The 25,592-nt window shown below is 35.2% G+C and overlaps 1 protein-coding gene across 18 annotated transcripts in view; it reads right to left on the bottom strand.

Moving 5' to 3' along the window:
• Nucleotides 1-1,772: 1,772 nt before the first annotated feature.
• The window catches only part of BAZ2B (bromodomain adjacent to zinc finger domain 2B), a 421,537-nt gene continuing 397,717 nt past the window's right edge, over nucleotides 1,773-25,592 (bottom strand). For 11 of the 18 annotated variants that reach the window (XM_027559720.1, XM_027559735.1, XM_027559742.1 and 8 more), the window contains 6 exons: nucleotides 21,359-21,669; nucleotides 20,837-20,972; nucleotides 17,518-17,664; nucleotides 8,323-8,585; nucleotides 7,940-8,083; nucleotides 1,773-4,160 (listed from right to left, as the gene is read on the bottom strand). In XM_027559720.1, the coding sequence (XP_027415521.1) occupies nucleotides 4,007-4,160; nucleotides 7,940-8,083; nucleotides 8,323-8,585; nucleotides 17,518-17,664; nucleotides 20,837-20,972; nucleotides 21,359-21,669 (1,155 nt within the window). In that variant the 3' untranslated portion in view covers nucleotides 1,773-4,006. The remainder of the gene's footprint in view (nucleotides 4,161-7,939; nucleotides 8,084-8,322; nucleotides 8,586-17,517; nucleotides 17,665-20,836; nucleotides 20,973-21,358; nucleotides 21,670-25,592) is intronic. The other 7 variants (XM_027559752.1, XM_027559774.1, XM_027559806.1 and 4 more) reach the window with 3 other exon arrangements.

Raw genomic sequence — 25,592 nt, 5'->3', positions numbered from 1 at the left:
CCTTGTGATGGAATACCGCATAGCAATCAAATGTAATGAACTGGATTTATGTCTTTTTTCAACTCAAAAGAAACAAAATTAGAAAAAAAGAATGAGATGTATAGCATAATGCAACTGATACAAGTTTAAAAACACTGTATATATTTATTTATTTCCACATTATATATTTTTAAAGATGTATGTGTTGCTAAATACATATAAAAAAGGCTGACTGGAAAGACATGTGGTTGCATATAGGAGAGAAGGAAATTGAAGAGGAGCTGAAGGAATAAGTAAGAGAATCAAACAAAAGAGGGGGCTTTGCAAGAAAAATGTGAACAGTGTCTCATGAATCAAGGAGAGGAATTATCTCAATTCTATGTAGTTGAGGTTTTAAAAAAATTTTGTTAAGGTAGAGTTGTAACGTGGTTCAAGTGGGCCTAAGAGACCTAATTGAGGCAAAATTCCTAATAGGTAAGGTTCTACTAGTTTCCTTGTGTTGTGTTTTTTATGTCATATTCCTGTGGAAGAAAAATTTCAATTATCTTAAAATACCTCTCTTATCTCCTTGTTGGAATGAATTTGTCCCCCCCCCGCCCCACCCTTTTCTTTTGTTGGCCTTGCTGTGCCGCATTTAGGATCTTAGTTCCTTGACCAGGGATCAAAGTCTAAACCACTTGGACCACCAGAGCAGTTCCTGGAATGAAATTCTCTAACAGAACACAAACTTTCATTTCTCAAATGCAAATAACCTTGAGAGATAGCCTGTAAATACAATTTATATAAAAGAGTAAGTCATTGACATCAGATTTCCTTGTTAAGGATGTGTTTCATGGGAGACTAAATGAACAGGATTTTAAATTTCTTGAAAAGGTATCGAAGTGGAGAGATGGAAAAGAGAAGGAGCACTGCTGCTGCTGCTGCTGTTAGTCGCTTCAGTCGTGTCCGACTCTGTGCGACCCCATAGACGGCAGCCCACCAGGCTCCCCCGTCCCTGGGATTCTCCAGGCAAGAACACTGGAGTGGGTTGTCATTTCCTTCTCCAATGCAGGAAAGTGAAAGTGAAGTCATGTCCAACTCTTAGCGACCCCATGGACTGCAGCCTACCAGGCTTCTCCGTCCATGGGATTTTCCAGGCAAGAGTACCGGAGTGGGATGCCATTGCCTTCTACTAGAAGGAGCACAGAGGGTGCATTTAGGTACCGATGACAGATCAAATCCCTCATGATTTTGATTAAAACTAGTGCTTTTAACAAAGTTCCTTTTAGGATTGAAGTAAGAAAGAGATCACCTTCCATTTATGGTAATCTAGTTTATTTTTAGTTCAAGGTACACCGATAAATAAATTTTCAATTTTGTTTAATTTTCACCATGGTTAACAACTAAATAAATATATTAACTTACTCTCTAGGTGTTGTTTCAAACTGATGACTACTTTTGGGGTTTAGCAGTAGTGGATTGATTGGTTTATCCTTAGGATAAATCAAAATCTAAACTTGAGGGAAGGTCAGTTTTTTATCATTTATGGAGCAATCAGGACTAAAAATGGAGAAGGTTCAGGTTAAAGCCTAATTTATCTTAGTGAAAGACACGTATACTGTAACAATTTTTCCAGAGATCAATTGTGACCTTTTGGGGACCACAGCCACTACTTCTGGTATTATAGAACAGCTGTTTCTTCTGAGTAACAACAGAAGCTACCAGTCCAAAGTAGACAATATTTACCAAGCTTTCTTTTTTTTTTAGGGATATCTTATTTTTAAAAGAATATTATCACTCTTGAAAAATTCTTCTTTGTGTGAGTGTATTTTATTTTTCATTTGTCCCTCGGACATCAGACACGTTAATATCAAGCCCTTATATGCCATCTAATGTAAAGTAATATAAGCACATATGATCTTTAAGCATGTATGATCCCTTAGGCAAAATACTCCCATGAAGACAACTCCCCATGGAGCATCTTGACAGCCAATTCTATAAACACAAAAACCACATACTTAATTCACAGCCCCACCTTGTTCTCTGTTCCACATGGTATTTTTGATTGAGCACCAGCTCCTTAAGGCATCATTGTAATATTTGGTTAACAGTAACTGACATATTTACATAATAACAGCTGATTTTCATATAAGCCTTCACAAACAATCTAGGAATTTTAGAAAATACTCTGTGGCTATGAAGCATTTTAAAGTTTAATATTTCTTCACAACTCTTCTGTTCTCCCTGCACTACTTATTAAAGGCCCTGTACTGAGGACATTATCTAAGGATCACTTCTCCGCTAGACTGTAAGCTTCATGAAAGCAGGGCCTATGCCTACCTTGTTCATTGATGATTCCTAAGACCCCAGTAAGGCATCAAATCATATTTCATAAACACTTGAACTTGTACCTCATGACTTATTAGATGAATTTATATGATCAATTTTTCTTGACAACTGGGTTGTACGTTTACAATAGAGACATTTCACCTATCAGAACAAGACCGTAAAAAATATTCTAACCTTTTCGTATGGAAAGTGTGAAATAAACAATACAACATGGTCCAGAGAGGTCCAGAGACCAGTGAAAGTCACGTTACGTTAAGACCACCTTCCTCCACCCCACCCCGTGTTCTGCTGCTCCTTTATGATTCTGTAAAAAGCAGATTCAATTAACTAGTTTTTTTTTTTTTTAATATTTCCAAGTTCATTAAGAAAAACTAAAAAACTAGTTTGTAAAAGTTTTTATTGTATCCGTGCCACACATAGTAGTGAAAAATAACACTCCTAAAAAAAAGAATGCTACCTTTTCCACAACATTTTATTTTAAATAAAACTTCAAGTACTCTTACATAGGTACAAAAAAATTCTGATCTATTTGCCTCCAACAGGCCACCACAACACACAGTAGATAAAACACAGTGGTTACAAATGTCTTGTAAATTTATTTCTGAGGCAAGGCAAATGGGAGGGAAATGTTTCTATGAAAAAATACTGTGTGTGTAGGAAATTGTCACAATTTTATTCCACATGGATACAAATGATTATACTTTAATTTAGGCCCTGGTGGCTTAAAATTATATAACAAAATAGAAAAAATGGAAAACTAATATCCCCTACACCCTGTTTCAAAGGCAGGCACTACCAAGATCAAGGAGACGCCACAGTGTTGGTAGAGGATAATTACTGTACAAGCTGTATAGCTATAATTACCTTCAGACTAAAATAAAATGCTACAATCCTTCTAAGGCATAAACAATAATGTCTGCAAACAATATATACACATAATACATATTTAAAACAAGACTTAATATAAACAATAATGAACAGTATATACATGTCAATTTTTCTTCACTGTTTTGAAATACAATTTAACTACACAAGTGATGCAGCAACATATATATATATATATGTATATATATATAAATGTACTTGTAACTCTACAGTAAAGTTTATTTTTGGTGCTTTTATAGCACATCAGTGTAAACAGTTTAACTTGGCTTTGTTTTATATTTTAAAACATTCCTTGTTGTATTTTCAAGATTTAAAGCAATTTTTCTAGTTCTTCCTTTTCACAGAAAACGAAGATTCTGGATGTGGTTTAATCATAAATAATTCATAAAATTAAATACATTCACTAAAAAATAAACTACAAAGTAAAAAAATGAAAAATAGATATTTATTGAGAGGGAAAGAACCATTTCCCATGTTAGAGCTCTGGTGTTGAATATTCAGTGCGATTTGATATATTTTAATTGCTATTGCACTATAACACCCTTTCCTTTGAAAATTCTTTGGGTGTGCTTCCCTGTTCTACCTAAATTAGCTGATAAATCACACAAACCCATAACCAAGGGCCTTGGTTGTTGTAGGAGTGAAGCCTTTAAAAACGGTATCATTCTTCTGATACTTTTTTTTTTGTGATACTTATTTTAAGGGAAAAAAAGTCATTATGTATGTGCCTTGCACATGTGTGTAAATACAGTTCACATTGCTGGTCTCATTCATCCTTATTTAAAAGGGAAAAAAAGAAAAGATTATTATAACTTCAGCTCACTTTGAAAGTATCTGTCCACTTTTTTTCAAAATACTTTCTCATACTGTGGCCAGCTCTGCCTATATCAGAATCATCTTCATTAAATGTTTCACAGTTGTCAAAAACAAGCCTGACATCTAGAGCAAAAGTTTCAAGGTTTGGGTACCTGGAAGAAAACACACGATTAGAGATTGCTTTTGTAGGCTGGTTTCATTCTGCAGACAAAGAAAGAGGTAATAAAAGATAAAATGTAAAACTGAAAGCAAAAAGAAAAAAATAGGGTAACTGCTTTTAAACTGATATAAAACACATTATACCATCTTATAAATGGGACATTTAAAAAACTGCATGTATTCTGAATGTACAGAATTTAAAGGCAGGTTAAATGCAGAACAGACTTCTCTTGAAGATCATGATATATTTCAACAAACTAGCATTTTTCTTACACCAAATTCCTGTTCAACCTGTATCACAATTCTGTTACTGGATTCACTCCAATTGATTTATTAACTCTGACCAACCGTATCACTTGTAGTGCCCTATTATTCACGTTCAAAAATATTTAGCTGCAGTAAAAAGAATCTAAATGCTTCCTATGTACTACGAACATGACATCTGCCCTGTAGCTTTTACATAGATCCCAGGGTTGGTCCCTCTGTTTAAACCTTGCTCCTTTCCCATTTTTCTTCTCTCTTCAGATATACTCTTGCTCAAACACTAGAGTATGATGATCCAAAACAAGCAAAAAAAGCACGTGCTGTCTCTTTATTGGAGATAGCATTAGGAACCGCCTTTCAATGAAAAGCACTCAGTGCTTTCTTGGGTAGGATAATCCCAGTTCTCTTTCCCTGTAAGAATCCAGAGAAGAGAACTGAAAGGTGCATGAATATGCCTAAACTTATTAGTAAAGAAGGAGTAGTGCCTTTCAAGCCAAACCAAGCCAAAGCAATAGTATACTGCTGCTGCTGCTAAATCGCTTCAGTCGTGTCCTACTCTGTGCGAGCCCACCAGGCTTCCCAGTCCCTGGAATTCTCCAGGCAAGAACGCTGGAGTGGGTTGCCATTTCCTTCTCCAATGCATGAAAATGAAAAAATAAAGTGAAGTTGCTCAGTTGTGTCCGACTCCTAGCGACCCCATGGACTGCAGCCTACCAGGACCTTCCGTCCATGGGATTTTCCAGGCAAGAGTACTGCAGTGGGGTGCCATGGCCTTCTCCAATAGTATACTGCTACTGCTGCTGCTAAGTCGCTTCAGTCGTGTCCAACTCTGTGCGACCCCATAGACGGCAGCCCACCAGGCTCCCCCGTCCCTGGGATTCTCCAGGCAAGAACACTGGAGTGGGTTGCCATTTCCTTCTCCAATGCAGGAAAGTGAAAAGTGAAAGTGAAGCCGCTCAGTCCTGTCCGACCCTCCAGCGACCCCATGGACTTCAGCCTTCCAGGCTCCTCCATCCATAGGACTTTCCAGGCAAGAGTACTGGAGTGGGGTGACATTGCCTTCTCCGAATAGTATACTAGTTGGATACTAAAATAATTTACCCATTAGAAATACATATGGAGCACACACTGAAGCTCTGAGACCTGGTAAAAGTGGAATTATTTATTTGATGAAATACCTTGTACAGGCTTTTCACTTCTACCTTCTAATTAGTGCAACAATGAAAGAGAAAAATTTCTTTATCTGTAATGAGTTCACAGAGCTGTCAGCCCTATGTAACCTCATCTATTTTCCAGTTCTTCTAGGAATTATTATTTTTTAAATTGAGGTGAAATTCACATAACATCAAATTAACCATTTAAAGTAGATAATTAAGGTATTTAGCACACTCAAAACATTGTACTACCTAGGTCCCAGAACATTGTCATCACCCCAAAAGGAACCTCTTAATCCGTTAAGCATATACTCTATGCCTTCCTATCCCTAGCCCCTGGCAACCATCAACCCTTCCTTTTGTCTCTATACATTTACCTATTCTGGACATTTTACATAAATGCAATCAGGTAACATGTGTGGGAATAATTTTTATAAAATATTTTAAAGTTACCTTGAGAAATATTTCTCTCTTTATACTGTTCCTTACTACAAGAAAAGGTTAATGATTAATGCTAGAGAGACAAATCCAGGAGAAAATTCTAGGTGAGATTCTAGAGAAGTAAGTGCAATTACCACACCTGGGCCCTTCTTTTCTGAAAGGAAGGGGCAGGCTATGGAACCCAGAAAGATTCATTACAGTAAGGTACTTCCTCCCTCTGTTCTCTAAGTTTTTTTAGTTTAAAAATTGAAATATTATATGAGTTTGAGTCCCTGCTCATTACTTTGGGTTTCGTAAAACAACTCAAAGTTGGAAGAGCCTGCATTCTCTGAATTTTGCCTCCCATTTGGCTGACATCACAAACAAGATTATAAAGAACTGCTTCTCTCTGCTTGCCTCTGCTGTGACCTCATGCATTCACCAGGACCCATTCTCAAAAAGGAGCTTTGATTTTGCAGATCTTCTGGTAATTCTGTGTTAATATATAAGCCTGTTTATTTTGAGGTTTAGGTTCACCCTCTATCCAGGAACTGGAGAATTATGGAAGGTAAAGTCAGGAATTAAACACTGGCAAGGTTTTCCTGCATAAGTTTCTGTCCTGGTCATGATGACTATAAAGTCCATGCTACCCTCCTTTTGAGTATTTTGATAGAGAAAGCAAAAGAACTAGTTCATATATAGACAGAAGTTTCTGCTATTTGGATTGTATTCGAATCAATAGTTTTAATGTTTTCTGAGTCAGAGCAGAAATTAAAAAAAATAATTCCCTTTGGAAATTAAAAAAAATTTCCCTTTGGAAATTAAAAAAAATAATAAAGTGAAATGGATATAATTCTTTAAAAAACTGACAGTTCAGCCTCCAGAGAAATAAACTAGTCATTTGGTCAATCTCGTAAATAATTTGATACATATAAGACAGTCACTGATCTTTATTAGTTAAGTTCTATGCAACTCTTCTAAATTGAGTGTAGATTATAGGCTGCAGAGATTTTAACCAAAAGAATATCCAGGAAGAATATAATAATGCAATTAAATATATTTTATAGTTTTTTAAAATATAAATTTCCTTCCTTCTCCATATTTTTTAATGACTTTGCTTGAAGTGATGGGCATAGCCTATATACTGAGCTAAACTGGTATGGAGGATTAAAGGGAGCAGGCAGCATGGAGAATGTAGTCGCACAGCTCCTGGCCATTGATGCGAAGAGTGCTTTTGTGTGGGCTTGTTTTGTAAGCAAACAGCCTTATTCTTGTGGCTCCAAAATGTCTAGAACTAGTGTCCAATGTCCAGAACCAACTAAATGCCACTATCTAAGAGCTGCTACTCTGGCAGAAGTCTGAGGCAATCTAGCAAAGATCATTAACTGTGGCCAGAAGTCATTTTTCTCTTTGGATAGGATCACAAAGATAATAGGGTAGAGAAGAGCAGATAATAATATTCTTCCACATTTAATAAACATATTTTCAGTATTCTCCAACAACCCACAATAAGACTTTTAATATTTAACATTTCCAGTGATCTTCTATCTCTTAACTGTAATAATCTGAAAATTATTACAGGGTCAATTTTCATTAAAGCCACACGAGATAGCGTCAATGTTCCACTGATATACAATACAAGCTCTAGGTTACATGTTATTTACTTTGGAGGTTTTCTTGATACTTTTCCTTACCTTCCAGGCTGGGTTTAGTGCCCTTCCAATGTCAGAAGGCTTTATCGCACAGCTTTTTAAATATTTAAATAATTTTAATTGATTTGTCTTACATACTCTGCTACCCTGACCAAACATACACACCCCTCCAAAGGCAGAGCCTATGTCTTTGTTGTTAATTAATGTATTTTTGGCTCACTAGAAAAGTACCCAGCATATACCAAGCATTCAATGGATATCGAACTGAAATGATTTACTTACTGTCCACTACTTAATTTCTCTCTAATTGTGGAAAAATCCATAGGCTTCTTAATAACTTTCTTATAACCAGGAACAAGTTTCAAGTTTACAGGAAGTAGAAAAGGCCATGCATCCTCATGAGTTTCCATTTCAGTAAGGATCATACTAAAGAAAATAATGTCTGAAATCAGTATCTATGCTTTAGAAACATCTATTTTTATTAAAAATTTAGCTTTCCAATCTTTCAAGTAAAAAATGCAAATTAACTTCTTTAAAAGTATACACTATAGACTTTCATTTCCTATTTATACAAACTGTCAAAAAGTTGTCTTACTATAGTAGGTGATTTCTAAGCAAATAAAATGGAAAGCTAAATATATAGTACATGAGAACTGAAATAATACCTGCAAAGAGCTAGGTCCTTGGAGTCATCTCTTTTAGGTTTCTTAACAGAAGTGAAACTTTCTTGCTTCGATATGTTAATAGAACTGTTTTCCTCCATTTTTCTTTTTTTCAGGTCTTTGACCCCTCTTTTCAGCGAACTGCTCGTTGATGCAGAGTCTTCATCTTCAGTATCCCCTGTTAAAGTCACTTTCTTGCCTTTTTTTGACTCGCTCTTTTTTCCTTTGACATGAAGTTTTTTGATTTTTAGGGTTTGACCACTTGCCTTTAATTTAAAAAAAAGGAAATGAGGTGTAAGAAAAATAACTGTCGAGAGGCCTTTTATTATTTTATGTTATGAAAGTCTGACAGGGCAAACAAAAAGAATATTATCTCTGATCTAGAAGGCTGATAATTTCAACAGAGATCTATGAATTTTTTTTCCTCCTATAATATGAGGCAAAAACTCTAATAAAGCATGAACAATTTATTTGAGGAGTTCTTAAAATCTGATGATGTTGATCACATGGTAAGCAATCTTTGGTACTACAGAACTTAGAGCAGCACTGTTTCTTAGTCTAGGTCACTAACAGCATGACTTTAAAGATACAAAGTACTACTTTTTTGAGCACAATATAATTAACAACAAAGATGAATATAAACAAAAATACAGATCTTATTAATAAGCAAGTTAAAGAGATAATTTAAAAGCTAGACCAAAACAAGGAAGATAGCTCATGAAGTGTTAAACAGAGAAGTCCTTTGTAAGCAATCAAATATACTGGAAATGGATACTTCTTTCTACTAATAGATAAAGAAAAAAGACATTTTCTACAAGGATAGAGTTCTACAAAGTTGTGGTTACCAGGTGTGAACAAAGCAGAGGCGAAGGAAGAGAAAAAAAATGTTGATATTTGAGGAAAACAATGAAGAAATAGTATAAAAGAGATTATATTTGGAATCAAACAACATGAATTGTAGCTATGGCTCTGTCAGTTACTAGCTATGGAACTTTGTACAAAAATATCTGTGAGTCCCCATTATCTCACTTGTAAAATAAAAAAGACATGCCACACAATTGGTAAAGTCATTCTAGCTCCAAAATTGTATGGGAAAAAAAAAAAAAAACCAAAAAGCTCAACATGACCTTATGCAGTCTAACTACAATTTGCAGGCAGCACACTGATAAAATGATTAAACTCCTTCCTACCCCTCAATTTAGAAATAGGGAAATAAATCTGTATTTTCAGACTTAACTGTTACAATAAATATAATAGATCATTGACGAATATCAGTGCAAAGATACTGGTAATGTATGGCTTTTGTTTTAATTTTCCAGGATAGTTTGTCCTCTTTTAGAAAACGATAGCCTCTCTTAACCAGATAATTAAGAAATTGTAGACTTAAAACTTAAGAGTCAGATATCAATCTACCGATAGTTTAAAGCTAGTTGTATTCTTGGGATGAATTTGGCTGAAAAACATTTTTCTGGAGTACTTCATATCAATTTCTTTGAGAATTTCAGGACCTCTTCTACCATTATTTTGAAAAATAGCTTTTAATCAAGCAATTAAAAGTATTTGGTTCTCTATTGGTAAGGTAAAAGTATAATTAAAGAGGTATTTTAATTGGCTAAAATAATAAGACAAACCATAAATCTAGCACCTTCCCCATACTGTATCAAAGAATCACTACCTCTTGAAACTGGAATAAATTAAAATGTTTTACTAAGTCTCTTCTGCATTTAATTTATTAATTTTTATTCACTAAAATCTGATTATTTTGAGTTTTAATATTATGCCCTGAAAGTTTTCAGCACTAGAAAAACAGAACGAGAAAACTTCATTCATGAGGAAAAGGTCTGTTTAATGAAGATTAAGTTAGATTGAGTAACTGTGTTACTTAAAAAGAGAAAAAGCTCAGGAATAATTTCTAGTTCCTATGTGAACTAAAATATTACTTGGGATCATATATTAACAAATTAATACTCATAGTAAGAAAACATGAAATTTAAATCCACAGAAATAAAAGACTCGTGATGTTTTAAAAAGACAATGGACCCTCTCTATTTCTTTGATAAATGATGTTTATCACGCTTATCTCACTGGATTACGCACACACATATACTTTTACAAGCAGCTTTTATACAGAGCCTCTATTACCAGATGTCTGTGTTCTTGCACAGACTCCCCACCTTCCCCACCCTTTCTATCTTATTGGAGTCCAAATCCAAAGAGAAACTTCAGTAAGTCTTAAGCAGAATCTATCAGATTACACACATAGAAGGGCTCATTTCTGTTATGTTTGTGTAATTATATATCAGAAGTTGTGAACTGGTGGTTCACAGACTATAAACATCCCACAGAATGTGTTGTGGTTTGGCTCATAATGCTTATATAAATTCTGAATTTGTTGCCAATATTTAACATTTGCAAGAATATGCATAAAATCCATAATCTTGAAATACTAGTCGATCCTGGAACACTGGGCCCACATGTCTACATGATAACAATTTGCCAGAGTTGAGTGATGACTGTTGCATAAAAATAGGGGCACGACTTGACTTTCCTATTTGCTATAGTCCTGCCTGATGCTTTTGTGTTATTTGGCTTTTTAGGGACTGGAATTTAGAATTTCTTATTTGTGTATATGATTGTGTATAAATACGTATATACACACACACAAGTCTTTAATTCTGTGACAGAGAGAATACATATATATATATTTTTTAATTTAATTTTATTTTTAAACTTTACATAATTGTATTAGTTTTGCCAAATATCAAAATGAATCCGCCACAGGTATACATGTGTTATATATCTTTAATATAGTGTATGTATGTGTGTGTGTATATAAATATATATATGAACATTGGTATGAAAACACACATACACAGAGTAAAAACACTTAGTCACAATGATGTGTGCAGAAATAGCCATTTGAGAGCAAATTGGAGAGTATAAATATTTGAAAATAACTGAATTACTGGAAAGATTTTTAAAACCTTAACTTAAAAAATCTATCTATATATATATCAAAATCATATGGTTATAGTATTTCTATTGCTATAAGAAGCATGGGCTTCCTGGTGGATCATATGGTAAAGAATCTTTCTGGAATGCAGGAGACCTGGGTTCAATCCCTGGGTCAGGAAGATCCCATGGAGAAGGGAATGGCTACTCACTCCAGTACTCTTGCCTGGAGAGTTCCATGGACAGAGGAGCCTGGTGGGGTTGCAAAGAGTTGGACATGACTGGGCGACTAACATCTAATACATCACTTTTAAAAAAACAGTAGAAAGGGAATTCACTGGTGGTCCAATGGTTAAGACTCTGTGCTTTGCTTGGGCCTGGGTGCAATCCTTGGCTGGGGAACTAAGATTCCACAAGCCTCACAACATGGCCAAGAAACAAACAAAAAACCCCAAAACAAAACAGGGCAGAGACTTAGAAAGCTGCATTTACATAGAAGTGCTTGGATAGGATTACAGACCTCTAGTCTGGTACTGAAATGACAGACACCAGAATGCTAATGTAAGCAAACTGACAGAAAACAAAACATCCTATAGCCTACCAGATGGTACCCCCAGGCCTGAAAACACTGATTTGTTAGTAATTCACAAAGTAGTAGAGAAACTTTCTTTAACTTGACAGTTTGAAACTAAAAGATAATTTATGTACAACCAGTGAAGATTATTATTAAACTACATTTAACTCTATATGACAAAAATGATAAAGCAACGAGAAATAAAAAAGCAATTATTAGTGAATACCATGCCATGTGCAACTTCTGCTATTTTGTAAATATAAAATATAATATATAAACATAAAATATAATAAAGTATGAATATGAATATATCACAGAATTTTCTGAAGTTATAAAAACCTTCAAACACACAAGCATATCTGATCCTCACAAATCCCCACAAAGCAGATACAATTCCATTTTATAGATATAACTTTGAAGTAAAGAAAAGTAATATTTATAGATCTAGGAGATGAGAAAAACCAGCAAAGGAGACTGAAAAGGAGCAAAGTCAGGAAGAACACCAGATGAGTATGGTATCCTAGAAGATAAGTGAAGACAGGATATCAAGGAGGAGGGAAAGTTCCACTTTATCCAATGTAAATACTAAGTTAGATGATCTGAGCAGTAGTCACTGGACTGAGCAATGTGGAAATCATTTGTGGGCACTGTAAGAGCAATTTTGGAGAAGTCATGGAGGTAAAAATATGACTGGAATGAGTTTAAGAGTAAATTGGAGGAGAGAAATTGGAGAGAACCATAACAAAACTTTTCAGCAAAGGGAAGGGGAGAAATTGGGGAAGTGAATCAAGGGAGAAGTAAGGCTAAAAGAGAGTTTAGCTTTTGTAAGATGGGAGAAACTGTATCATGTTAGTTATCATCTGTTATCATCAGTTATCATCAGTTATCATCTGATGAGAAAGAACTCAGTGCAGGAGTAGAAACTGATGATGCAGGAGAACACAGAACTGCTGGAGGTGTTCCTCATTCTCCTAAGGAGGTGAGATGGGGATGGGATCTGAAGCACAAGTTGGGTAACTGGCTTAGTTAGGGGCACAAGCGGTTCATGGCAACAGGACGGAAGGTAGAGGATGCTAGCCCAGATACAGAAAGTATGGTAGGTGTGATGGATTCTTGTGATATTTTCTTCTGATGGCTTCCATTTTCATAGTGAAATGAGAGTAACATCATCAGCTGAGACTGAGAATAGAGGAGACAGTAAATTATCAGGCACCATTAAAGGCCCTCTTAGCCTTAAATTTAAAAGGCTGGGTGTTTTCTCCAGTCACATCAAGATACCTTTGTATCTGAATATTAAGTTACTAGAGAAGTCAGAGAATTGGATTAACCAGAATGATGGTTTTACCAAGTGAGAGAGAGGTACAGAAACTAAGGGTAGATACTGTGATTATAGGAACAAAAAGAAGACATGAAGGTGGAGAGGGACAGTGAGAAGGTCTTAAGATAAATGAACTGAAGGTCCTGATGAGATCAAAGAATTATTGGAGTAGGAGTGCTAGACAGAGTGAATGGGAAAGAAAGGAGGAGGCAGTGGATAGATGGACATTAGAAACTGAGTTTATGAAGAGGTGGCAGTTACTGGTAATAAGTCAAGAGATGAAACATGGAAGAGAGTGAGACAAAGAAAACCTAACAGGGAGTCTGCGCCTCAATACATTCTAACCCTTTCACACTTACACTGTAACTCTAAAACTCATCTCTTTCTACTCTATCATATTGCTTCCCCTTAATCAATCAGTATGAGAGTTCACAGGTTTCCAATTTATATGTGACTGGAAAGTGACTTCCCAGGTGGTGCTAGTGGTAAAGAATGCCTACCAATGCAGGAGACTTAAGAGACATGGGTTCAATTTCTGGGCTGGAAAGAACCCCTGGAGGAGGGCATGGTATTTTTGCCTGGAGAATCCCATGGACAGAGGAGATTGGTGGACTACAGTCCACAGGGTCACACGGAGTCGGACATGATTGAAGCAACTTAGCACACACATGGAAAGTGACTTAATATACATATGGTTAATACCATATGACCAAGCAATTCTACTCTTAGGTATATAACCAAAAAAAGTGGAAACATTCATACAGAAACTTGTATATGACTATTTCTAGCAGCATTACTGATAAAAGTCAAAATGTAGAAACAACGCAAACGTCTATCAACTGAACAGATAAACAAAATGTAGTCTCTATCCATATAATGGATATAATATAAATATATATATAATAAATATATCCATATTATCTGACTTTAAAATGAAGTGCTGAAACATATATGAACCTTGACGATATTACGCTAAGTGAAAGAAAAAGGCCACATATTGTATGATTTAATATATCTATAATGACCAGAATTGGCAAATTCATAGAGATAGGAAGTAGATTGGTTGCCAAAGGCTGAGAAGGGGAATTGGAAGTGAATGCTAATGGGTATTAGGATTCTTTAAGCGGCTCATGAAGATGTTCTGGAATTTGATAGTGGTGATGACTGTACAACTTTGTGAATATGTTATACATCACTGAATTGCACACTTTAAAGTGAATTTTATCGTATATGAATTGTATCTCAAAAATCCACATAAAATGCTTCATTTTGACTGGCAGTTTAAAACTTATTAATACTACTAAAAAATACTAAAATGTATATGGAATCACAAAAGACCCAGAATTACCAAAGCAATCCTGAGGAAAAAAGAAGAAAGCTGGAGGTAAAACCTTTCCAGCCTTCATAAAATACTATTAGGTTGGTGCAAAGGTAATTGTGGTTTTGGCATTGTTGAAATTTGCTGTTTGATACTGCAGTACATTCTTAATTAATGTGTTATGTTATATATCATTTTAATGTGCATTTCTTGCTTTTTTTTTGTTAATGACTTATTACTTACTGTTTATTTTATATTTATTTTGGACTATGGAAATGATGCTAGACAAAAAGCAAATTTTAGCTATTTTCTTATTTGAGTTCAAAATGGGTTATAAAGCAGTGGAGACAACTTGCAACATCAGCAACACATTCAGCTCAGGAACTACTAATGAACATACAGTGCATTGGCAGTGCAGGAAGTTTTGCAAAAACACAAAAGCCTTGAAGATGAGGGGTGTAATGGCCAGCTACTGGACGTTGACAATGAACAATTGAGAGCAAACATCAGAGCTGATCTGCTTACAACTACACGAGAAGTTTGCAGAAGAACTCAACATCTACCATTCTATGGTCATTCTGCATTTGAAGCAAATTGGAAAGGTGAAAAAAGCTCGGTAAGTGGGTGCCTCATGAGCTGACTGAAAATCAAAAAAATTTAAAGTGTCGTCTTCTCTTATTCTATGCAACAACAACAAACCATTTCTCAACCAGATTGTGACATGTGACAGAAAGCGGATTTTACAGGACAACTAGTGACAACCAGTTCACCAAAGTCCAAAGCAAGTCCCAAAGCCAAACTTGCGACAAAAAAAGGTCGTGGTCACTGTTTGGTGGTGTCTGATTCACTATAGCTTTCTGAATCCCGGCTAAATCATTATATCTTGAAGTATGCTTAGCAAATCAATGAGATGCACCGAAACTGTAACACTCGCAGCTGGCATTGGTCAACAGAAAGGGTCCATTCTTCTCCACGACAATGCCCAACCACACGTCACACAACCAACACTTCAAAAGTTGAATGAGTTGGGCTACAAAGTTTTGCCTCATCTTCCATTTTCACCTGATCTCTTACAACCAACTACTACTTCTTCAAGCATCTCTTGACAACTGTGTGCAAGGTAAATGCTTCCACAACCAGCAGGAGGCAGAAAATGCTTTTCCAGAGTTTGTCGAATCCTGAAGCACAGATTTTTACACTACAGGTATAAACCAACTTATTTCTTGTTGGCAAAATGTGTTGATTGTAATGATTCCTATTTTGATGAATAAAGATGTGTTTGAACCTAGTTATAATGATTTAAAATTCACAGTCAAAACGTAATTACTTTTGCACCAACCTAATACAAAGCTACAGTAATCAAAACTGTGGTATTAGCACAAAGACATATAGATCAAGGGAACAGAACAGAGAGCCGAGAAATAAACCCATACACCTACAGTCAATTAATCTACAACAAAAGAGGCAAGAATATACAATGGAGAAAGAATAGTTTCTTCAGTAATTGGTGTTGGAAAAGCTGGACAGCTACAAGTAATCAATGAAATCAGAACACTCCCTCACACCATATATAAAAATAAACTCAAAATAGTTTCAGACCTAAATATAAGACATGACACATAAAACTAGAAGAGAACATACACAAAACATTCTTGGACACAAATCATAGCAATATTTTCTTAGTCCAGTTTTCCAAGGCAAAAGAAAAAAAAGCAAAAATCAGTCAGTGTCACTGTTAGTCGCTCAGTCGTGTCTGACTCTTTGCGACCCTATGGACTGTAGCTTGCCAGGCTCCTCCGTCCATGGCATTCTCCAAGCAAGAACACTGGAGTGGGTTGCCATTTCCTTCTCCAGGGGATCTTCCTAACCCAAGGATCAAACCCCACTCTCCCTCATTGCTGGCAGACTTTTCACCATCTGAGCCACCAGGGAAGCCTTAAAAGCACAAATAAATGCGACTTAATCAAACTTAAAAAAGCTTTTCCACAGCAAAGGAAAACAACAACAAAACAAAAAGACCTACCAGACTGGGAGAAAATATTTGCAAACAATATTAACTGACAACGGGTTAATAACCAAAGTACACAAACAGCTCAACTCACACATACAACTCAATATCAAAAACACAAACAAGCCAGTCAAAAAATGGGCAGAAGACCTAAATAGATATTTTCCAAATAAGACATACACAGATGGCTAACAGGCATGTGAAAAGATGGTCAGTTTAACTAATTATTAGAAAAACATACATCAAAACCACAATGAGGCATTACCTCATACCAGTTAGCATGGCTATCATCAAAAAGTCTACACATAATAAGTGCTGGAGAGGGTGTGGAGAAAAGGGAACCCTCTTACTCTGTTGATGAGAATGTAAATTGGTATAGCTACTATGGAAAAGAGTATGAAGGTTCCTTAAAAAAAATAATAGAGCTGCCATATGATTCAGCTATCCCATTCCTGGGCATAAACCTGGAAAAGATGAAAACTCTTAGTTCAATAAGATGCACGTACCCTAATGTTCATAGCAGCACTATTTACAATAGTCAAGACATCACAGAAACAATTCAAGTGCACATCAAACAGACAACTGGTTTGAGAGGATGTGGTATACATACATATCAGACTGTTACTCAGCCATAAAAGAGAATGAAATATTGCCATTTGCAGCAACATGGATGAACCTAGAAATTATTATACTAAGTGAAGTCAGACAAATATTTTATCACTTATATGTGGAATCTAAAAAATAATACAAATGAATCTTACAAGAAATAGACTTACAGGCATAGAAAACAAACTTGTGGTTACCAAAGAAGAAAGATAGAGGGGGAATGATAAATTAGGGGTACAGGATTAACAGATACAAACTACTATACATAAAACAGATAAGCAACAAGGATTTACTGTTTAGCAAAGGAAGTATATTCAAAATCTCCTAATAAGCTATAATGGAAAGTAACTTGAAAAAAATACATATGTAACTGAATCACTTTGCTGTATAATAAAAAAAAATAAGTTTTAGGTCAGTCGTACCTTAGCAATGCAAGCTGGACAAAACCAATCCCCATCTGGTATAGTTGTAATCTTGGGTCTGTGGCAGTATGTATGACAGCCTTTGTCACAGCCATCACAAAGGAGGAGCAGTTCTTCATTATCTCCCTTTCGACATATCTGGCAGTACTATAATACATGAAAAATCATTTAAAGTTAAGACTCTGCTATGAATCGTAGTTATTGGGATATTAAACACACCATAATTCCTAATTCATATTAGTAATGAACATTCCGCTTGCTAACAAATAAACAGTAGCCATACACATCTATGTATCTCTCGTTACACAGATATGGACCACATGACAGGGTGAGCAGTTCAATTGGGGTAAATGCACATTTCAAGTACACTGCAAAGAACAAAGCTAGAGGTTGAATGCCTGCACACACTTCAGAAGCATGTACACATTAACATATGAAATAATTAACATGACATTAGAGCACATAAAGCAATGAATAGCCTTAATACATGGCACTTTAATTTTTTAATATATTTCATTGTTTGCTTATCTTAGCATCCTCATGATATCCTAAGAAAGAAATAAGTAAGAGTTAGAGTAATTTTTAAGGTCAAAATTAGGAAACTTGTAGATTCAGAATAGTAAATAATAATAATAAGATGTTCCTATATTTTGACTATGTCTAAACCAGGAAACTTCAAAAATCAACCCAAATCAAACATGTGTCACAAATGTAGAAAATGGATCCTACAAAATGAATTCTAAGGGAAAAAAACTGTTAAAATAAATTAAAGAATTTAGAGGTCATTATTTACTTTCTAGGAGTAAAAATAATTTCTTCTCTGTGGAAAAACTTCTAATACCATTAAGAATTTTTAAATCTATAGAGAGAAGATTTTTTTCTCACGCACACATATTCTGTATAACAAGTTTCACAAAGGAAAGAAGGATGATTAGACAAATAAAAACTTCAAAGATGGCTTTAAAGAACAGTAAGTACTAACATTATATTTTGACATTTAATGTTTATTTCCAGTAGCAGTAGAAAATGTCCTGTAATCAATATTCTAAATCTGAAAACATTACTATTTTTCAATTTAAAATAATTAAAACATTTAAATTTTATAGCATTTATACTCATTTTAAGTTATGTATTTAAATACTCTTAAAACCAAAAAAGCTTAATTGTTCAAATTCAATTTGTTTAATTTCAAGAAAACATTAAATCTTAATCTGGGAAGGTCCAAAATAGTCTTTCATAACTCAACATGCACACCAATGATAGCTTAAGAATCTTACCAAAACAGCAGATACATGCTATTCACCTTAATAAATAGCTATCAAATATATGTAATATACACATAATACTAAAATTGGCATGCGTACTAGAAGAGAAAGCAGTAGAGTTTAATATTCTGACAGTAAGTATTTATTTTATGACCTTTCCTAATAACCACATCACTAAATACTTTAATATGGTACTATTTCTCCATATCTGAGTTATTTCTTTAAAACTTCTATTATAAGAATATTCATTGAGAAATAACATTTTGAAGGCTATATTTAATTCCCTATAATGACAAAATTTAAAAATCAGGTTCATGAACATTAAGTAAATTCTCACAATCTTCTACAATAGATAGGTAAAAATACTAAAAAATCCATCTTACATCTCACATTTATGACTTTAAAATTCTTTTCTGACACTTTCTAAGAAAGGGTAACATATATTGAACTTACAGCATTTTTGGAAAATCACAGTAATAGCTCACAATGTGTTAGAGCATTTTGGTTTTAACCACTTTGCTACCACAATAAAAACAAAACAGTGAATGCCACAGTGGATGTTGCTGACTACTTAACGTTAATAACAACAGAAAGTAGATAGGGGACTGAGAAGTACCTAAGGGCAAATTATGGCAGCTCCTTCTTTCTTAGTAAGCTTGGTTTCTGGCAAAGAGGATATTTCTAAAGATATTGAGCACTTTAACTTTCTGATACAGCTTATTATGAGGATTCTTATAGGTCCTGTTATATTTCTAATTAAAGGTTACAAAGAGCTTATTAATCTTTGAATAAAAAACTCTGCCTTGTTTATAAAGAAGTGTTTTTTTTATAGCAAAAATAGCATTATTAAACATTAAAAAAGAAATGAAAATTATGAGAGATGGAGTTAAATAATGATGGATGCACATTAATTTATTAATAACAATGGAAAAGGAATTTGCAAAAATCTGAAATAAAACTTAAGATGGCAGAAAGTAATTATACTAATATAAAGGCAGATTTTGGTACAAGTCTTGGGTTTCTTTGTATAGGTTATATATAAATTGTAGATTCATTATTCTATGGACATTTTAGAAAGAAGTGAAAAACCATAGAAGAAATCAAATTTATTTGTAAACAATGAGTAAAGTCTTGAGTAGTCTAGGCATAGAGGTAAAAAGGAAGGAAAGAATGCTAATTATTTAAGGATCACTTCTTTTATTTGGGGAACAACTATTTAAATAAAGGAATTTTACCCTTATTCATGAAAACAAAACTCAAGTGTTTGAATTTTAAAGCTAATCAGCAATTCAAAAGCAACTGTTAAAATAATTCATAAAAGTCAACATATAAAAGATATTTCTATAATAAATAAAAGGAAAAGGAACACATATATGATTTAAAATAAATATATCTGTGGGAAATGTAAGAAATACAGCTTTTATTTGAATGTATAGCATTTGTTGCCTAGAACAAAGTAGAGGCCACTGTGTGATAACTAACCGGGCTTGAACAAAGAAGGTGAAGAAATAGTTTTAACTGTCAGAGGACAGATGAAAATATCTATCCTTAATGCCAGCAATATCGAACACTTTATCAAAAGTGCATAAAGGAAGAGGTCTCTGTTTATTTCATTTACTTATCCAAGTATTTTTAGCATTACAAAAAGAAAATTGATACAAATGTAAAGACATTTCAGGAATGCAGTGAATGTATATAGCAGGTAATGTTAGCAACTGGAATGTTTACAAGATTGAAAGACCCTTCAAAACATTTAACTTAACAACTATTATGTTGACAAAATGCAGAAGACAACTTCAGTTGGAGCTACAAACAGTATTAAAGGAGAGAAAAAGAAGATCTTAAAAACAAAAGATAACACTTGATAGACTCCTTCAAAAAGCTCAAAATAAGGAGAAAAGTATCAAATTATACAGTATTTAAAAATTAAGCAAATTCTCAAATACAGCATACATTATTTTGACAATAAAGTATAACTAAGAAATATCTGAAGATTGGAAAAAAAACAGGACAAAGTAAATTAGTTATAGTATTTCTTAAATAAAAACACTTACAACTTTCATAATTGATTTTTCCCATGCTATTGATTTCTGTAACTGCTGAATGCACAGAGCTACCTGTGCAGCACTGCGAGCTTCTGATAATGCCCTTCTCCATACCCTGAGCCCTGGAGCAATATCCTCTTCAATTCTGCATTGAAATATAGAAAAATTAAGTAGGTCATGTCCACATTTATGGTTACTGAATGTGAAACAATCATCACACTGAAAGCCAAGCAATGACAAAAACATGTAACAGCCAATAAGTATAAGGTTTAAGCAACTAAATTTGATGTAGTGCACAGACTGTGGCTACGTGCCTCAAAGCTTAGTCACAACCAGGTAAATGTAAGATCACTTTGCAGGATTATCAACGCACATAACAAAAAAAAAATGTTTTTACGAAGCACCATGCAAGTAGCATGATCCATATGGATCACAGACATACAAGAAGATACATAGATAACAGGCAATAGAAAATAGGCTCCAATTAGCAAAGAAGCACAATAATTTTTCAAGTTAATCTCAATAACCTACCCGTCACCATCACCACTAACGGATGGTGCAGGAGCAGGGACAGTAACTGTGCCCACATTATCCAGTTTGATCTGAATGGTGGTACTTAAGGGGCTCTTCAGATACCTTCTTTCAATGTTCCGCTCCAAATCAGCCAGCCTGGTTACAGCTATATCTAGGGGGTTGTCACTCTTCCGTTCCAGTGCATGTGCACTGCCTTCTTCTTCGCCAGTAAATTCTCCATCATGCTCCTTGCACAATTTAGAAAATGACTTATGTTCAAAATATACCAAGTCCTCCCTTTCTGATGCAGGTTCTGGACACATCCAACCCTATATATCAAAAGAACAATGTTACTATGGTTTCCTCTTGAAATGCCTGATGGGTGAATTACCTTTACTTAAAATATAGCAGCAGACACCAGCAGATCTCAAGGATCTTTACTAAAAGTTTTTACCTTGTGTTTCCTAATGCTAGGTGGAAATAAGAACAACAACAACAAAAAAAAAATTAAAAGAAACAATTGTGAGAGAAGTTTGAAGAAGAAAATTTAAGAACTTTTGATGTTACGAAAGGTAAAATGAAAATCAGCAAAGTATTCTGAGCAACTTTAGACTAAATGCTTATTCATTTCCTGGAACCACTTCAATGGAAATCTCAGTGGTCTCTGAACTTAGTTCTTCCTTTCCATTTCCTTTCCTTCTACTACTCTTCTATATAGGTCTTTGTACTCACCATTTTTCTTTGAGCAGCAGGAGTTTACATGAGGTCTTACATTTGTCTGTGTACAGCCTTTATCTGTTGTTCTTAACACAGTTAACCCCACTCATCCTGCAGCTCTCATGTTAAACATCCTCAGGGAATCCTCTCCTGACCTACTTTAAGAGGTTAAGTCTCCATATTACAAGCTCACAAAGGATCTCTTCAAGAAAATTAGAGATACCGAGGGAACATTTTATGTACAAATGGGTACAATAAAGGACAGAAATGGTATGGACCTAACAGAAGCAGAAGATATTAAGAAGAGGTGGCAAGAATACACAGAACAATTACACAAAAAAGACCTTAATGACTTTGAAAACTATGATAGTGTGATCACTCACCTAGAGCCAGACATCCTGGAATGCGAAGTCAAGTGGGCCTTAGGAAGCATCACTAGGAACAAAGCTAGTGGAGGTGTTGGAATTCCAGTTGAGGTATTTCAAATCCTAAAAAATGATGCTGTGAAAGTGCTGCGCTCAATATGCCAGCAAATTTGGAAAACTCAGCAGTGGCCACAAGACTGGAAAAACGTCAGTTTTCATTCCAATCCCAAAGAAAGGTAGTGCCAAAGAATGTTCAAACTACCGCACAATTGCACTCTTTTCACATGCTAGGAAAGTAATGCTCAAAATTCTCCAAGCTAGGCTTCAACAGTATGTGAACCAAGAACTTCCAGATGTTCAAGCTGGACTTAGAAAAGGCAGAGGAATCAGAGATCAAATTGCCAATATCTGCTGGATCATCAAAAAAGCAAGAGAGTTCCAGAAAAACATCTATTTCTGCTTCATTGACTACACTAAAGTCTTTGTGTGGATCACAACAAAATGTGTAAAATTCTTCAAGAGATGGGAATATGAGAGCATCTCACTTGCCTCCTGAGAAACCTGTATGCGGGTCAAGAAGCAACAGTTAGAACCAGACATGGAACAATGGACTGGTTCCAAATTGGAAAAGGAGTATGTCAAGGCTGTATATTGTTACCCTGCTTATTTAACTTATATGCAGAGTACATCATGCAAGATGCCAGGCTGGATGAAGCACAAGCTGGCATCAAGATTTCAGGGAGAAGTATCAATAACCTCAGATATGCAGATAATACCACTCTTATGGAAGAAAGCAAAGAGGAACTAAAGAGCCTCTTGATGAAGGTGAAAGAGGAGAGTGAAAAAGCTGTCTTAAAACTCAACATTCAAAAAACAAAGATCATTGCATCTGGTCTCAACACTTCATGGCAAATAGATGGGGAAACAATGGAAACAGTGACAGATTTTATTTTCTTGGGACTCCAAAATCACATTGATTGCAGCCACGAAATTAAAAAATGCTTGCTCCTTGGAGGAAAAGCTATGACAAACCTAGACAGCATATTAAAAAGCAGAGACATTACTTTGCCAACAAAGGTCCGTCTAGTCAAAACTATGATTTTTTCCATTAGTTATGTATGGATGTGAGAATTGGACCACAAAGAAGGCTGAGCACCGAAGAATTGATGCTTTTGATCTGTGGTGTTGGAGAAGACTCTTGAGAGTCCCTTGGACTGCAAGGAGATCCAACCAGTGCATCCTAAAGGAAATCAGTCCTCAGTGTTCACTGGAAGGACTGATACTGAAGCTGAAACTCTAATACTTTTGGCCACCTGATGCAAAGAGCTGATTCTTCAGAAAAGACTCTGATGCTGGGAGAGTGAAGGCAGGAGGAGAAGGAGATGACAGAAGACGAGATGGTTAGATGACATCACCGACTCAATGGATATGAGTCTGAGTAATCTCTGGGAGATGATTAAGGACAGGGAAGCCTGGCGTGCTGCAGACCATAGTGTCGCAAAGAGTCAGACACGACGGAGAGGCTGAACAACAGCAAGACTTGTGGTACTTGCAATTTTATACTACTGTGATTAATCTTTCTACCTCTAAATTCCATGAGGACAGGGACCATGTCTACTTTCATATTATCTCCAGCACAGTGAAGGTAAATAGTAGGCACTCAATATTTACATGTTGATTGAATAAACGGATGATCTTATAACTCAGCTTGCTTATACTGATCTACTTCAAAATCCGTCAGAATTTCCCTACTGTTTAGCAAAGTCCACATTTTTACTATGACATTCCCGTACCTCAGTCTACCTCTTCCTGTACTGTTCTCATCACAAATCCTACACTGTAGTCAAATTCCACAATTTACAACTCCACAAAACATGTCCTAATCTTCTGGATCTTCGTGCTCTGCTCAGGCTGTTTACTCTTTCTAGTATGGCATTCCTTGTCAAAAGCTGACTCACTTTCTCAAGCTCTATCTCAACTTCTACATGAATGTTCCCTCATCTTTTCCATGTCTCTACCAGAAGTTGTGTATTCTTTTTCTAAATTCATGCATGATTCTGTACTTCTCTATGATCAGTTTAACAGATTCTGCAGAGATGTATACATGTCTTATCTCTCTATTAGATGACAAGTTTTCTGAGGGCAGAAACCATATTTTATTCAAAATTGTGGTGCCTATTGTCTGATGCTGACTAGGTACTTAGTAAATGCATATCAAATGCAAAACAGAAGAAGCATTATCGTTTTTATTACACCTTTTCAGAGATAATTATTTTATCTTTATATTACAATCAAGTCCTCTTCTTTACTCAGTAGAACATTTATATTTGTGAAGTAAGCATAGAATTATGAATAGTGTAAGTGCGTTAGGTAGAAGTCATGTCAAATAAACCTCATTCCCAGATTTTGAAAGGGGTACTAAATTTGCCAAATCAAGGGAACCCTGTAAACATAGTGTATGTGGATCTCTGCAAAGCAGTTGACAAGACAAAAAACGAAGACCAGATTAGAGAAGTCTAGAGGGTTGAAAACCGTTTCCAAAGAATGGTGATTGTCAGAACTTGGATCACCTCAGAAAAGGTCCCCAGTGCTAACGGTCAAAGTCTCTGCACTTGGTTTGTCCTGTTAATACACTGGGAGTAACTTTGTTGATTGCTATTAAATCTGCAGATGATTTAAAATTAGGAAGAAAGTTTAATATTCCATATGACACGACCAAGATAAAAATAGTTCCAAATGCTGAAAAATAACCCAAACGAAATTTATTTAAAAAAATGATAAATGTAAATTTTAGATCTGAAGTTTAAGCAGCTAATAACAGAAATACTACATGTGCTAGAACTCCCTTAAAAGCTCTTTGGAAAGAGGCCTAGGGTTTTTTTTGTTTGTTTTTTGCTTTGTTGTTTCATTGTGCATACTTGGCAAAGCACGAGTATGATGTGGATGCTAAAAAGTTCGGACAAATTCAAACAGCATTAATGAAGAATAGTGCCAGATTAAGTAAAGTAACAGTCCCATGCACACATTCAGACAGCGCTATGTACAGCTATGGACACAACATTTTAAGAAGGATATTGACACTGGTGTTTTTGTACATGGAACCTATTTCTGGTTGAAAGAATTAATTAACTTGTAAAAGAGAAAACTAAGAAGGAGACATAGGAGCTATC

The sequence above is a fragment of the Bos indicus x Bos taurus genome, chromosome 2, assembly GCF_003369695.1.
Source record: "Bos indicus x Bos taurus breed Angus x Brahman F1 hybrid chromosome 2, Bos_hybrid_MaternalHap_v2.0, whole genome shotgun sequence".
In the NCBI taxonomy this organism is placed as follows: domain Eukaryota; kingdom Metazoa; phylum Chordata; class Mammalia; order Artiodactyla; family Bovidae; genus Bos; species Bos indicus x Bos taurus.
Note: the sequence above shows the minus strand (reverse complement) of the source record. Positions and strands in the feature narration are given on the sequence as shown.